The sequence below is a fragment of the Neltuma alba genome, unplaced genomic scaffold (genome assembly GCF_004799145.2).
Source record: "Neltuma alba isolate B1F8T4 unplaced genomic scaffold, ASM479914v2 tig00002598_pilon, whole genome shotgun sequence".
Lineage (NCBI taxonomy): Eukaryota > Viridiplantae > Streptophyta > Magnoliopsida > Fabales > Fabaceae > Neltuma > Neltuma alba.
In genome coordinates, this window is record NW_021632935.1 from 60830 (window position 1) to 77446 (window position 16617).

Consider the following 16617-nt stretch of genomic DNA (forward strand, 5'->3'; position numbering starts at 1 on the left):
TGTATTAACTGAAACTGGGACAAAACAAGTTCACTACAATCTAATACCATCTTGGGTTTTAAATATAAAAACTAGTTAGAAATCATAAAAGACTTTAATTCACTTTGTCTTTCAAATTTATGGGTTTTAAAAAATATTCCTATTTATTGTAATGTATTTTCACCCAAGTATAATTCCACTATACATAATTGAACAAATGTAATTTAAAAAAGTCAATATAAATATGTTACAAGTAACTAACTTAACTAATTCTCTTAATTTTTTCAAATTAGTTATCAAACTCTTATATTAAGAACTGGATGCAATAACTCATTGGAATGTTTTCACATCTAAGTCGCTAAGTTAGTGTAAAACCATAATTTAATATACATATCAAAACTTTTGGCCAACAATTATATACATACAATAAACGAAAACCATTTTTTTGTTTTCCATCATTTTTGTTACATTCTAAGACATTCCTAATCACCTGACATGCATCGTTCCAATATTAACAGAATACAATAACTTATGATAAACAACTAAAATGAATCCACCCCTATACTTCCTTATATATATTATAAATCATAAAACAACTTGACATGCCTCACAAAACTCTTCAGACCCTAAGCACCTTCCCCATCACATGTATTCCCCACATTTCTCAACGGTAAAAATCTAAACACAAGAATAAATCCAATGAATGTATCAGGTTTATGGGGAGTAAAAACAAAAAATAAAGGACTGATCTAAACAGACCTAGTTTCATCTCAATACTCAGCTATATGACTTGTTTTAATCTTCTTGTTTTTTTTTCCAACTTTGTTCAAAAAGGACCAAAACCACCAGAATGCTAGCCAGCAAAAATTGAGTTAACTTATTCTTTTCGTAGCTTCTGCACTGGTTGAAAATGTACCAGACCACGATGAGATAAGCGTTTAGACAAATAGTAAGAAAGAAAGGTTTCTCAGCGACCTGTTTTTGCACGTTTCATTCCACTAGAATTGAATGGAGATACACTACCACTTGGACCAGGACTCTCTTCTCTGAAATTTGAATTCAGCATAGCTAGTTCACGCAACTGCTGCCTCTTAATGTAGTCTTGTGACTCGTCCTGCATATATATGGAAGATTTACATTTCAGAGGAAACAGATGAACAACTTTTTCATAAATGAGATCACTCAGCAAACTTCTATGATATTAATTTAACTAACAAACTGATGTTCCAACAAAGAAACAAATCATGGCATCAATATCCAAAGAAAGCAAAAGGTCAAAAGTTAGGTGCAATTGTTGTTGGGAGTACTTCTTCAAGTCCCACATCGGATCCAAAAGTCTTAAAAGTCAAACTGGATTTTCAGACACAGTAGAAATGTTTAAAATTTTAAATAAGGGGTATACTTGTATGAATAATATTTCTACTAGCCTAAAATTGATTGAGAATTTAAGAGAAGGGTAAGAGTTTCATGAAAATAGAATCTGCTACATAGTATTGAAAGCCAGACCAACTCTACTAATTGAACCGGTAAACTGGTGACCTAGTCCCCTAACTAGCTGGAATTTTGATTAAACAAGGATTTGAGCAAACTTAACTAACCCAATCAACCCAATTTTGACCCAGCGTAACTTGGCGAGTTGAACAGGTTACGTGGCCTAGCATTTGTTTTCTTTCCCCTCCTGAACAGTTAAATGACGTTGTTTAGCTGAGCTAATAGCAGTATTTTGTTTGTGCAAAGAAGTTGCGCTGAATTTAAGATAAATTTGTGGTATTAATGTAGCTTGCAAATATAAGTTACTTTAGTCATGAAAATGTATCTTCCCAGCAATCCCAACATGAAGTTGTTGTTTGAATTAATGCTGTATAAAACATTCAGACTTTGTCTGATTTATGGATGAATGTTCAAAATCACAAGTCCAGAGGGTTTCATGATTCTTATGTTTTAATTGGAAATAACAACTACCTAACGAACTTTACTAAGATCTGGTCAAGATTAAAAGTCCAAACTGAAATAACTAAAATTAACTTGTGCCTTAATATTTGCATGAAAATTCAATAGCTTTTTATGTGTTAGCGCAAAGTTTTCCAGATATTGGTGATCTTAGACAAAGTGAAGCAGAATAAAAACCTGATTACCCTTCATGTCACACAAGGCTATAGGAGGAGAATGCTTACCACAGGTTTGAGCAATTCTTCAATAATTTCCTGTGCCTGTCTAAGCCTTAAGTCAACTACACTTGCAGGCAAATCAGCCTCGATCAAAATATGCAGCGGTTCATTGAGATGTTCATAGCCTGGTCTTCCTCTTAATTTCTCTTCCTGAAGATTGACAGAGAAAAATTATGATTAAGCACACAATATGGTCATTGTCAGAGCTTAACAACTATAAATAATATATACCAATGCATCAACAAAGGCACTGTCTTTGCCAGCAATTTCCACTATTAGACTAGGGAAATGATATCTGGCTGTTCATTACCTTGTCTGGATCCTTTATTGATCCTTTTCCTCTAATATACACACGGCATCCTGTACTAACTTCTACACGTTTCAGAGAGTTGCCTCTTGGTCCCAGAAGTCTTCCAACAAAGTTGAACTAACACAAAAATGAGCAATATACTTTTAGCATGTGTAGATGATTGAACTTCGAGCTTCAGAAGAGGTAAAGTACACGTATGTGATCAAGTATTAAAAGACAAGTCTGTGAAATTGGAATGTGTAAAAGCTTACATTGGGGTATGTATCTACAGGAATTTCCAATCGCAATATCCTCTTGACAGTGATTGAACTAGGACTTGCCGGTGCTCCACCTTGCCAATCCATTGTCATTCCAGTTGGTCCACAAAATCTCTGCTTAGCAAAGAAGGTAATGTTACTTCAGATGGTATAGGAGTTCGCACAAGATTAACAAGTTGAAGAATGGCGAAAAAATGGATTCAGCAACGCTCTAGCAATCCACAAAATCCCTGCCTTGCAAAGAAGGTAATGTCATTTCAGATGTATGGGAGTCCATATGGGGCAGAAAATGAAGCATTTGAAGAACCAAGAAAACATAACAGCCTTTTGCTACAAAAAAGGATTCTGCAAGGAACTATTCCAAACAGAAGTGTCCCTATAGCGGAATTTCTTCAGGGCCAGCCATAAACACTAAGGCAAGCCGCAATAAATCAAAATGCAGAGTTTCACCGAAGCAGGTAGCATCACAGTCTTCTTCAGGTCATACAGCTCAATTTTAAAGCTAATAATATGCAAATACAACACTAAGTTAATGTATGAAGAAACTTTTTAATTCACACACATTTTTCTACCTCCACAACCTTTAGATTTCATCTCTCAGGCAGAAAAATCATGCATAGATTTAAATCTCAGAGTTCACACAAGTATATGCCTTGTCCACTGCGTTTATGTTGTAAACTTATTGTAGACAATTAAGCACAAGAAATACAGATATCTCAAATCAACTATTACAATAATACACTTTCACCTTCATACTTATGATTCTTTTTTTCTTTTTTTTCCCGGTGATACTTCACACTTATGATTCTTATGACACGCTAAACTGAGTAACTTGTGTAGTCAGAGTGCAATGAGAATAGAGTTCTAGCATGGTATCCTTTTTTTTAAGATGTAAAGCATGTAAGTTAGCAATAATGCATCGAAATTCAAAACACTGTCTCAGCGTAAAATATACTTATTCATGAGACTAAAACATTAGACAGAGTAACAGGCAAAGGCAAGCATCATTAGATGATAAAAATTCCCTCATCATGGGGTGTAGCAGGCGTAAGTGTGAGAAATGTAAATAATATACACAAAGTTCTCTTGAACTTTGCTAAAATATCATATGCCTCGCCTATATCATGCTCACAAAAGTATTCTGGTCAAAAGATTAAAATTAAACCAAAGCTTGGGCTTGTAGGATAAATTTTGGGAGAATTCCACAAAAAGAAGCTTGAAATTACTGAATTCCAAATTAAATTTGGTAACAACACTTAAATAAGTTTTGACAACACTGAACTTGCAAAAAACAACACAATTTTGAAAAAAATTCTTTTTTGGGATTTAGTAATTTCAAACTTCTTTTTGTGTGATTCTCCCATAAATTTTTGTTCCCAGAAAAGTTTATGTAATTTCAGGAAAAATGAAGAAAGGCATGTGTACCTTATTCAAAATAATGCTAATATTAATTTTAAATGTTGATGTATCAGTTTATCGAGCTATCCTATGTTGATTGTGCCTTTAGACTTTGGCAGTGACCTCCTATCATTTATCATTCCTTGGCTTTCAAGAAATTTCACCAAATTAAACTAACCAGCCAAATGCCCTTCTTAATTCAGTATGTATGAATGCAATTCCCTTCAGCAACAAAGCAAGACTAGCAAGTAACGTTTCCTCAAAGGCCCAAACTTTATCTTATGCACTATGGAAAATCATTATTACCATAGAAGGCTGAGTACAACAAAGAAGCACAACATGCCATAAGTAGTATAATTCCATTGCAAGAACCCTATAAACACAAAACTTTGGACATGAATAATTGGAGGATTTATGTTAACGATGAGAATTTATGAATAATCGCTAGGCATGCATTATAACACAACCCACCAAAAAAAAAAGGGAAAGAAAGAAAATTGAGGCTACGCTGATTTGCATATACAAATGATCCTTAGATAGTGGTGGCAAGCATGAGTTGATGATGTTATGAAATACAAATACAAAAGTTACAAATTGAAGAAGTACCACCTCCTGCGGATTCCAGCCACCTATACCGGACCCAGTGACGTTAGACATGAGATTTGAAGATGCCATGGGACTTGGGCTTCTATTCCGCAGTCTGTCAAAATCACCAAAACTTTGGTTGGACATCATTCCAGAAACTCTCAATATTTCTGCACATAGAAAACCAGTCTTATGAGAAGTTGGCAGGAGCTATATAAAATCATGCTCACAGAATGTACAAGGACCTTACTTAACAGATAAAGACAAGGGGGGAAAAAAGAAATGAAAAGATATTGAGTGATCTCAAGAAAAAGGATCATGCACAAGTCGACACAATCCTAGCTATATCAGATTGAAAGAGGCCTGAGAGTCTTTCCAGTTCCACCAAACTTAAAGAAGATTCCTAGTTGATCATTGACAGGACGGAAAATTATCAGCAGAAGCCACGTGGCCTAGATTCCTGTGAGCAAAAAGGTTTAGGGCAGTCAAGTCCCTCGTGCTGAAGGCCTCATTAGCCTACATTGTATTGAAATGATATTCTTGACCTTTAAGCCCAAGCTAAAACTCAAGAGAAAATCTATGCCAAGTCCAAAGCCTTTACAGAATCAATCAAGGATTACCAAACACCTCATGGAAGCTTCAAACTACTTGCACAAACTATAGCAACTTCATGTTTCGCCTTTAAGTTTCTTCTTCCAGCAACCAAAAGTGCACGAAATTTCTTCAAAAACAACGCCAAAAATGAACACTATTCAGACTCTGTAATTGACGTAAATCGCATCTCGGAGATATCAGACTCACTATCAATAGTTGTACACACTATTCATAATTGGACGGTTCCAACAAGTTGCTTGTCACACACACACAAACGAGAGGTACTTTTTGATGAAGTTCAGCTATTTGGGGCGATTCAGATGTAGAGTCATACTAGATATAGAGATTAACAGGGATTTCAATTTAAACTAAACTTGAAGTTTCCCCGTAAAGGTGACTATTCAAGCAAGTGATAAGAGAATTGAGCACCAAAGTGGACAATGATGGGCCACAAGCGAAGCAATCAATGTACGATCCAAACGTTCGAAGGTGAGAAAAACTGGAAAGTAAGATGAACATAGATAAAGACCGTTGATACGCGATCTGAAGAAGAGCAAGCGAGAAAACAAAAGGAATGTAGAGATCCACGAAAGAGAAGATTAAGGAAGAAACCTTGATTTAACAGCCGACTGCATATCGGAAGGACTTGAATAAAGGGTCCAAGCTTCTGATGCTCTGCCAGCAACTCCTGCAAGTACTGACTAAAGGGGGAAAAACCCAATAAAGTAAAAAAAGACAGCATCTTTAGAATCAAATGCACAGAATTTTGTGACGAACTAGACCAGGACTGTGTCTTTTGCACCCCACTCCATTTTAATCAAACATTCACAAGCAACCTACCTATCCACATCCGGGGTGCTTCTAATCTGAGGAGAAGCCGCTCTAGCGTGAGAGAAGTTCGGATTATACAAACCAGACATGAGTTTTTGTCGTTGGTTCAGCCTTTAGCAGTAGATTGAAGAATTAAGAAAATCGAAAAGAAGGGGTTAAGTCGATGTGGTGGTTGATGCTGTTGCTGCAGAGGGAAAAGAAGAACCAGAGGAGGAGAAGCAATAAAGGGGTCGACAGAAATCTGTGAAATTTACAGAGAGGGAGGCAAATCATTAATTATTTTTCTTGCTTTTTTTTTTTCCTGTCTCTCTCTCTGTATTTTTTCCGTTTTTATATCTTGCTTGACCACAAGCTGTGTGTGTTGTAACTTATAAGTTGCGAGTGGCAACAAATGAGGTATAAATATCAAAAATTAAAAAGCAGGAAAAAGGGAAGACGACGAACAGGGAGTGGAAAGTGGAGCCAGAAATATGAAGGTGGTAGGGATTTTCTTTGCAGAGAGAAAAGGTTTTGACAGCGGACGAAGGCCGAGGAGGAAACGGAGGAGAAAAGATTTTACAATGGGGATCGATGAGGTCAGAGACACTGTAGAAAAGTTAAAAGGCATGTGGTGGTCATGCAGCAGAGAATCTAAGGGTCCATGCTAAGTACTAAATAGACGGCTTAACTATAAAAGGAAAAACCTAATCCCATAAAATATCATTTTTTATTTCACATCAAAATATTATAAAATCTAAATTATATTTCTTTAAAGCCAATAAAAAAAATTCTCTAAGATTAATTGGATATTGAATCCTTACCCTCTATTTAATATTATCAAAACTCACAAATTCAATAATTCCTGACATCTTTTTAAGTTTTTCCTAAATTGAAGTTGTAAATTTAATCCTCTATACATATGGTGAGTGTATAAGTTCTTTTCGTTATTTTTTTTTAACAAATATAAAAAAATATCAATAGAGCAAAGAAATTATGTAAAATCTCTTTTTTTTTAAAGATATTAACAATATAGTATAATATTTCTTCGGATATTAGCAACAATTAACATATCTTTTTTAATTAATTTTAGAATACACATAAGGATTTTTTTTTTGGCTAATTAGAATATACAAGAGTGGATTCTAATCCCAACTACTTACTCAATATTTTTCAAATTAACTCCTCATTTACTAGTCATTTACAATATAAAAAAATAAAATTATATTGAATCTCACTCTTTTTAACCTTTATTTTTTTGCCAAGTATAAGAAGTATGCTCTATCAATAACAGTGTAATATTCTTTGGGATATTAAAAGTGAAAAAGAAAAAGCTCATTTACTATACATACAAGAGTTGAGATTGGGAAGGAAAGAAGAAAAGGAGTTGAGATTTCATCTTCCAACCAATTGCTCAATTTTTTTTTTTTTATAATTAACTCACTCTTTGCTAGTCATATACAAAATGGTTTCCCCTTGTCATATTGTTCTTGTCATATATTTTCACAAATTTTAATGTTAAAAAGACAAGTATAACATATAAAATCTTTTAGATTTATTATTTTTTCTTGCAAGGTATTAAAAAAGGTTGTGTATATTTTTTTTTAAACAAATACCCATTTTCAAATCAAATAACTACCTCTCTAATCTTTAATATAATAATTAGATACTATATGAATACTATAATATACATATTTAACAAAACTAATATTTACCAAAATACTATAAAAAATTCCCATATCTTGTCTCATGGATGATATAATTATTTTTATTTGTAAGACTTTAATTTGAAATCTTACTTTAAAAATAGAAAATGGCAGTTTTTATTAATCAACTAACGTCTTCACAATCACATTCAAAGTCATAAAGTACACCATAACCATAACCAACCCTCAAAACACAATTCACCTAAACTCCATATAATTAAGGGGTGAAAAAAGAATCCCATATTATAATCATTTTTTATTAAAAAACAGAAAAATCTAGTTTTTTAAAAAAGTAGAGAGGCTTTTCAATGAAACAAGAGAATTAATAATAGTTATAATGTTTGCTTATATCAGAAGGGTACACACTGAGCAGCCAAAATTATAGGGTTTTTGCCAACAAGCTCTGAGCTGGACCATGTATGATACCCTTTACACTGTTTGAGAGAGAGAGAGAGAGAGAGAGAACTCCAAACAGCCAAAGTTATAAGAAGGGACATGACATATATATACACACACACAAACATGAAACCACAAAATTATTGTATATATGTTGGTATACCATACCTAGTATTGGATTATTCCAAAAACAACAAGGGTTGTGTTGAGTTGGGGGAACTTTATATATATAATATTGAGGAAAGCATTCATTGAGGCCAGAAAAGAACAAAGCGTGAGGAGTTGTAAAGGCAGTGTTGAACGCTTCAACGACAACACAAATGACCAAAGTTCATGATCCTTGCCGATTTTGGTCTTCTCTTCATTATATATATGTGTGTGCGCGGCTCTTTTATTTTATACTACCCCATTATAATTATAAGACTTTATTTATAGATTACAAACGAGATTTTATAATTAAGACCGAAAATAGTATACACTAGTTTATATCCTTAATATGAAGTTGCTTAACTGATCTGGGTAGATTAAGAATATTAATTAAGTTAGTTATTTGTTAAAAATATAAGTTGATTGTTCTAAAATACTCTCTTAAATCATTATATTGAAACTACATCTTGCTACAAACTTCATTAACGTATACAACCAATAGGGATAAGATAATTTGAAAAAGAACTAATAAGTATAGAGAACAAAACAGATTGGAGCTTTATGCTTAGTAGTTATGACCAAACTCAACTTCTAACTAACTTTTATATCAGAGTAGTAGAAACTAGTATAATGCTTAATTAGCTTAAGTTAGTCATGTGTCTCACATATACATGCAAAGTTTGACTGTCTCGTCTTTTATCTTCTTGCAATTGAGGAGAATTAATATTAATACATCATGAGAATACAAACACTTTTGTGATTAAAAAATTAAAAAAAAACACTTATATCCTTCTTGTTCGTGACATAAGACTTTATACTATAAAATAGGTCTTATATTAAGAATCAGAGAAGTACTAACTTGGATGGTAAGAATAGATTATTCTTTTTATTCATATTAAAATGAGTTTTGTCTTATTAATGAGAGTAGTTTTCAATGCAAATAATTAAAGATAGCATTTTAGAAAAATCAACACACGTTTATTATTAATAACTAACTATTAACTAATAATTTAAATACAATTAGACAGTTAAAAGCAACAAATCACCCAAAGTCACCAATAATATCAAATATTATAATCAAATTATATTTAATTACATTAATAACAATTTTATTTCAGAGGTACAGTAGAGTGCATTTTTTTAACTGTTTTTTTTAAAATAAGGAGAACTAACTGAAATTATCACGTAACTGTCTAGTCTACTGAGTTTCCATGAAAAACTTACCTACCAACAGCCTTTTTGACCTCATTTTTTTCAAAAATGTAAAAGCTTAATTGAGTCATACTCATAGGATTTTATCAAGATAAATATACCAACTCAAAGTCCGCTTACAAGGATAAATATAAATTGATATCAATTAATAAGATTTTCACATGGATCTAGAAGTAACAGAGTCAAAGACGCACAATATTTCTTTCTTCTCCACGCAGTGATTCCAACATATGCTTTGAAACAAAGCGATTTTAGTTAATTAAGCATGAGTCACACATAGAAAATGTCTAAAATGATTGTCTTCCTCTTCACATTATTCCTTGTTTTCTTCTTTCTTTTCTCTTGATTACAATTGGTTTTTTTCTTAAGAGTAATGATTTTTCCCTCCCATAATTCAATCCCTGGATTGAGAGAATCTATCTAGCTAGAAGCTATCCTTTTAGAACTGTGTTCATTTTTTTTTATAATTGATTTATTTACTTTTGCATTTTAATTTCTTACCATGAAAAGACAGCAAAAGATCACCAAATGTAAAATAAAACTAGTCAATGCGTCCAATTGGTAGGATCTCACACACACACATATGTATAATATTGGTTGAGGACACCAATCCAACAATAGCAAAGCTCAAAGCTTGGGATTCTTGTTAGGAGATTCCATCAACAAGAAGGAGAGAAAAAATGCATATAAATGACAAGGATAAAAGACATAAAATTTGTGGGTTTTAATTAATGAGGAATATCATTTGAAGACAAGAAAAAAACAAGAGAGGGTGGGCAGAGGAAATGGCAATCAGGGGGTCCTGTGGACTAAACGATAAATGAAAGGAGAGCACAAGGCAGGCAAGGCAGAGTGGCCCTCTGTTCCTCTTGTGAAGAATCCTAGGATGTGTTTTAAACAAAAACAAAAACAAAAACAAATTTATTTTAGAAGAAGCGGCATTTCTCTTCATAATTTATTTTTTTTCTTGAAAACTTGTGTATGTCTGTATGTATTATGGTTGTTTTGTGTCATGGCTTAATGCAATTTCTGGGTTAACACAATTTTCACCAATAAGAAAAAGAAAAAAGTAATGCCGATATGCAGGTAGCTTGCCTAGAAGTGAGAAAGAGAGTACACTCAGCTTAGACCTTATTTGGGAACATATGATGGGTCTGTTTGGATTAGTTATTGGAAAAGTAGCTTATTGAAAAAGTAACTTATAGAAAAGTAAAATTGGGTAAAAGCTAAATTGGATAAGCTGAATTGTGTTTGGATTAGAGTTCAGAAAAGCTAGTTTGCAAAAGTGATATTGGTAAAAGGTTGTTTGGATCAGGGTTGAGTAAAAGTAAGTTTAGTTGTAAAATGACCAAAATATGTATGATTTTTAATAAATAATGAAACATAATTAAAAAAAATGATTTCACATAATACAATAAAATTAAAATAATACAATATGAAAGAGTCAAATTTATAGAGTGAATTAAATTTTAACACCTTAGAGAAATCATAAAAAATATCTTAAATATAAAGTGAAACATGAAAAAAAAAACTAAATTGAGATAATATAATAAAGAAGTGAAAATCTCTTTTTAAATCATGTGACCTAAGTAGGAGTTTGATAAATTTAATAATTAAAATCAAAATTTGAGTTGTTTAACTGTCCTTTTAAGAGATTTTTCTAAGAAAAAAAAAGTTGATTGAAAAATTTGGAATGAATGAATGATACCCGTAAATATACAACATCAACTTTGGTTTTCATTTTATATATGATATTGATAAATTTATACTAATATCAATTGATGATTTATATTGATGATGATTGTTAATTTATACTAATATACAATAAATTTAAATTAATTTAATATGAAGAAGTGAAATTTAATAAATAAATTAAATTTTAAAACCTTAAATTCTTTTGACTATCCTCATCAGTGTTTTGCTCACTCTAGGAATGAATTCAAATTGATCAGCAATATGTCATCATGAAAAATACGGCAGAAGTGAGAGAAAGCTCCTGGTCGAAAAAAAACGAAGAAAGGAATACGAGGGAATAATGAATGGGGGAATAAGCTCTGACACATCAACGATCCAATAAGCTCTTCAAAAGCTCCTCCTTCCAGCTTTTGGGAAACGCACGGTTACTTGAGCTTATGAAAGATAAGCTCAATTGGATTTAAGCCTTTCCAAACTGCACTCCATTTCCCAATCGGGTTTCTGTCCAAAATAAGTGGCTTATGGACCAATTTAAGCCCTGCCAAACAGGCACGATAATCACTTAGAAGAAGCTCTTTTACGCTTCATGAGTCAGAACTTATTTAACAATTTATATATTTATCTCATACTTTTTTATTATATTTATAAGTCACTTGCATGTTTTATTTGGACAAAAAAAATCTTAAATTTCATTAACTCTTATTTAAAATTTAACAACTGTTCAATTTTATTTTCATTTAATATATATTATACCTCATATAAATAAAATTAATACAATGATCAACGAAGGATAAAATTATACATTTATACAAAAAAATTCCTTTCAATACCTTAGAAATAGAATCAAAAATATTTTCTCACTGCTCTATAAATAAGAGCAAGGAGTGTAGTATAAAATCACTTATTCAAATTGCCATAAATAGTAGGGATTATTCTTCCAAAAAGAATTACCCAGATTCTAGATCGGAAAGAAAATTAAATAGAGATGGGTTCTTAAATTTCGTTTAAAACTATCAGATATCAAAAAATTTAACATTTATAAGGTTGGCTTGTAAATATAAATTGACTCAAATGAACTTACAAATATGAAATTTTAATTCGTAAATATTACATTTTTAGAGCCTCTCACTATCAAATGAAATTCAAGATAGCTATATGTTATTGGAGTCAAACTACATAAACCATCACAATTGGAAGTTGTAAATGACCACAGCACAGTATAACCAAGAAAGAAAAAACAAAATTAAAGCACATATTGTAGACTTTTGTCCAAATCAATTGACCCCTCGCTATGCAAAAGAGAAAATATAGAGTAATGAAGCAGCATACATCAAGTATAAGAGCATTTCCTGCAAGCTAATTAGCATATTTATTGGTTTAAATATCATCAATATCTATGCTCCATACAAGGCCAAAAAAAAAAATCCTATTTTCCTTAGTTATGTGCTCCTTAGATAACCCAACTACATTATATTTATATCTACTTATTTTATTACTTTTACCATTTGAATTGCAAGTAGTCATCACATTTTATATATAGATCTGATTCTTTTCAACATATTTCAAGGCCTTCTAAAAATACCAAGTGATTTCATTATATTGTAACATAGTGAATTGTGCAAACTAACAAAGTTCTCATCTCAAGAAGAAGATTCCAATTCCATTCCTTTTTGAGAAATGGGAAAAATTATTATTTTCACTACACTTCTTTTTTTTTTCTTGGGTATTTTTTACCCTAGAGGAAAAACTAGTCTTAGAGGGTGTTTAGATAAGAACAAAACCATGATTTCATAAATACTTTTACAGTATACAAAATAAATATATAAAGAAATTTGTTTTGATTTGCGAAAAAGTGTTTCTTAAAAGTGATCATAAGGTGTTCCAAACACACCCTTAGCTTTGGATTTCTCTGTCTTACATATGGATTCTATTGAGCCCACTAATTCTCCCTAACTTAGGTGGACGGCCCAAGAAAAAGCCTAATCTGATCAGGCCTGCTATGAGATTGATCAGTAGGCATCAGTAGTTCTGTACCCTTCGGAACGAATTGCAGGCATCGCTGGAAACGAAGAGATCAGAATCGGAGAAGGAGAAAATGAGTTGGGTTTGGTTGGAAGCTACTCTTCCGCTAGGAATCATAGCAGGAATGCTTTGTGTTATGGGCAACGCTCAATATTACATTCACAGAGCCGCTCATGGCCGAGTATTTCTTCTTCTTTTTCTTCTTTTTCGATTTTTGTTATCAGTAATACAGATTCGTTCTAACCCTTTTAACAAATTCGGATCTTGCAGCCGAAGCACATTGGGAACGATATGTGGGATGTTGCGATGGAAAGAAGGGACAAGAAACTCATGGAGCAAGCCTCTTCTGCTTCTCCGAATTGACCCGGTATCTACCTTCTTTGGTCATCTCTCTAATCTGCTGTTGAATGACCGCTTTATTCTTAGGCGACTCTTTGTGTTCTCTTGGTATTTTGAAGTTTCTCGTGGCAGCGTATGGCTGATCCTTGGTTTTGGTCCCTAGGGTTTCGAATAGGATTCTAGTAGTACTTTATTTCCATTGACTGGTTCATACAAATTGTGCTTTGTTTTGAAATAGTTTCAATTTCCTCAGCCGGGATGGGAGATGCATCAATTTGGTTATTAGCACAAAACTTTAAAACTTTAGCGAACCATATAAGCAATCTGAATTGACCCATACCTCCTCAAATGTGGATTGAAATTGAAATGGATTTTGTGGCAAGAGTTATTTGAGGGACATAAGGAGATTACGTGAACATAAATGGAGTATTAGACAAAATTTTTCCGACGTGACTCCCACAGTTAATGTATGTGAACTATGCAGCCGCTTTTGTTTGACGTATTCTACAGTGTGTCGTGTACGATCAATGATCAAGGGTAATCCATACGGTTTTGTTTGGTACACACAATCGAAAGAGGAATGAAAAACGAAAAGAGAATGTAACATAGTGATTTTGATAGGAGGTGTAACACTTATATTCAAAACATTAATCAAGTCTCATGCTTGTACAATGGGGGGTATTTACAATTGATCCCTCCCCTAACTACTTGTTTGCTATGTAACAGAAGTGGTTATTGCCCACTTATATTGTTAACTCAACAACTACTTAATAGACTAATGACTCTCCCTAATATTGCCATGTAACAGATTTTGTGATGAAAAATGATCAACATATTCTTTATTTTAGCAGAATTAATAGAGGGACAGACAGCATTGAGACAGTTGAGAATAGACCCAACAACACACCCCCCCCCCCCAAAAAAAAAAAATCCGCCTTTACCTTTCTTTTGTAATGTCAACTGAAGCCCAAGAATCTTATTTCTTGGAGATGTCTATTCGGTATTATGAACCATTGATGGTGGTGGAGTGCTGTTCCTGTTACCGTTGGTGATAAACTGTAAATTACGTTTTGGGTATTTTGCTCATGATTGCCTTGTGTGTTATTGCTGTCAAATTAAGAAATTCTGTATGCCAAACACGCATATCTTTATTGCTAAGCTTTAGGAGGCACTGTGTCTTGGATAAATATTACATGCTATTGCTATGATGAAGGAAGCAAGACTAGTAGAATTGGAGGACTGTTTATATACCTAATCATTGGACTCAAAAATGAAACGCTGATTTAAGACTAGTTTCCTCTGAACTTGAGAAACTATTTGCCTCTAAAAGTTGGATAGTTGGAATGACTACCTTGAGAACAAAGATGATATAGTTTAATGTCTCTGGTTAATATAGCAACCTGTATCCCCCCCCCCCCCCCGGGGCCCCTTTTTTCTTTTTCTTTCTTTCATCCTCCGTCATGAAGGAAAATCAAGGAATTGTGCTTCCATATTCTTCTTTTTTAGTGGTGTGATAGATTTATTTTGAAGCATGCCAATAGATAATTTGACACGGAAATTTGATTTGGTTTGTGTAAAACTCGAGGCTTCAACTATGGAATACACATTATGATGCTGATGCTGCAAAATGCAGGTTGTTCCGTCAGCATGCTTCTGAAAGAAATAAATTACTCATCTGATGTTCCAGCTGTTGCAAGTTCTGACCAGGCAGGATGGATGACAAAAGTTACATTTATCATATCATTTCTTGTAATATTCCTATTCTGTGAATCACTTTTCCAAATTTGAATGTGTTAACAGAGGCTTGTTCAAGCGTGTTCGGCACTGAGATATCTACTGTCTATAAATGTTTGATCTCTTTGTGGTTGAATCCTTATATACGTAGAGAACAGTGGTTGATTAAATAAGTAGGCGAGCAACCCTTATAGGTCATATTCAATCCATTCCCCCTTAACGTGAAGAGAATGTTGGAAAATAAGAAGGCTGTTGTTGCGCATAACAGCAAGGTTAAGTTTGAACTTTGAAGCTTACATACAGATATGTGAAGTGCTAAATAATGAGATGCAGAAATATTGACCAATGACCTTAGCTTTTCTACAGGTATGCTTGTTTGGAAATTCGGGTTTTTAGTGCTTACCCCTCTAATTCGAATAAGAAATGTGGCCCTTATTTAGTCCACTAGGCTTTGACAGTTAGACAGCACTTTACTTCACACCCTTTGATGTTACGACTTGGAAGCTTGGCTTGAGCTTGATCCATGCAAGGACATATAGTTCTAGCCTGCTCATCTTGGATGGCTTAATAAGCTCAAGTCGTGCAGTCTCAGTATATGCAGAGTATCTTCAATAGCTTCACTGACCATTATCACTCATGCCCCTCCTACATCTTTATTTATTTTTTTCTGACTTGCCACTCGTACGTGGTGCCACATGGTAATAATTGTTGGCCATGTCAACACCGTGAAAACAGAATTTTCAAAGCGCTCACAAGGATTGGGGTTATAACTTTATAAAACCATGGGGATTAGCCTATCAAATGGGGCTAACTAGTGGGGTCTCTCTGCTTTTCACATTTATGGTGCCCACTCTTCTTACAAGATTTAAGACTTCAATTGTAAGTACGTTTCACGTAAGTTGAAACAAAACTATTCTCATATATATTACATAAGTTGGAACAAAACTATTCTCATATATATTACATAAATTATGATTAAAAAGCTATTTATAAATTACTTTAAATGAGCTTAGATTATGATGGTTAAAAAGAAAAAAAGCAATAAGGAGACTAGATTATATTTTGTGATCCTTAGACATGGCTCCTTTTAGACTTGTTCTTGAGAACTTGTTTCAGTCACATACAAGTTAATAACATCATCAATATCAAACAAAATTTATGATATCATTAGTGTGACTTATAAACTTTGTACAATATATTAAAAAAAATGTCTAATTTAATCATTCAAAGCTATTAAAGTCAACTTTGGAAAATGGTGGGATGACGTG

At 33.1% G+C, this 16617-nt stretch overlaps 2 protein-coding genes across 3 annotated transcripts; one reads left to right on the forward strand and one right to left on the reverse strand.

The window, feature by feature from the left end:
* Window positions 1–342: 342 nt before the first annotated feature.
* Window positions 343–6572, reverse strand: LOC114733439 (KH domain-containing protein At3g08620-like). 2 transcript variants are annotated; one of them, XM_028920916.1, is made up of 7 exons: window positions 6132–6572; window positions 5904–5992; window positions 4722–4867; window positions 2709–2828; window positions 2458–2574; window positions 2154–2297; window positions 343–1093 (listed from the first exon to the last, which is right to left on the reverse strand). In XM_028920916.1, the coding sequence occupies exons 1-7, from the start codon at window positions 6209–6211 to the stop codon at window positions 947–949; spliced, it is 843 nt and encodes a 280-aa protein (XP_028776749.1). In that variant the 5' UTR covers window positions 6212–6572; the 3' UTR covers window positions 343–946. The 2 variants fall into 2 exon arrangements, with proteins under 2 accessions (XP_028776749.1, XP_028776741.1); XM_028920908.1 differs by having other exon boundaries at window positions 4719–4867.
* A 6714-nt stretch (window positions 6573–13286) lies between these two features.
* On the forward strand, window positions 13287–15274 carry LOC114733515 (NADH dehydrogenase [ubiquinone] 1 alpha subcomplex subunit 1). Its single transcript, XM_028920992.1, has 3 exons — window positions 13287–13457; window positions 13547–13643; window positions 15249–15274. The coding sequence occupies exons 1-2, from the start codon at window positions 13350–13352 to the stop codon at window positions 13637–13639; spliced, it is 201 nt and encodes a 66-aa protein (XP_028776825.1). The 5' UTR covers window positions 13287–13349; the 3' UTR covers window positions 13640–13643; window positions 15249–15274.
* The last annotated feature ends 1343 nt before the right edge of the window (window positions 15275–16617 follow it).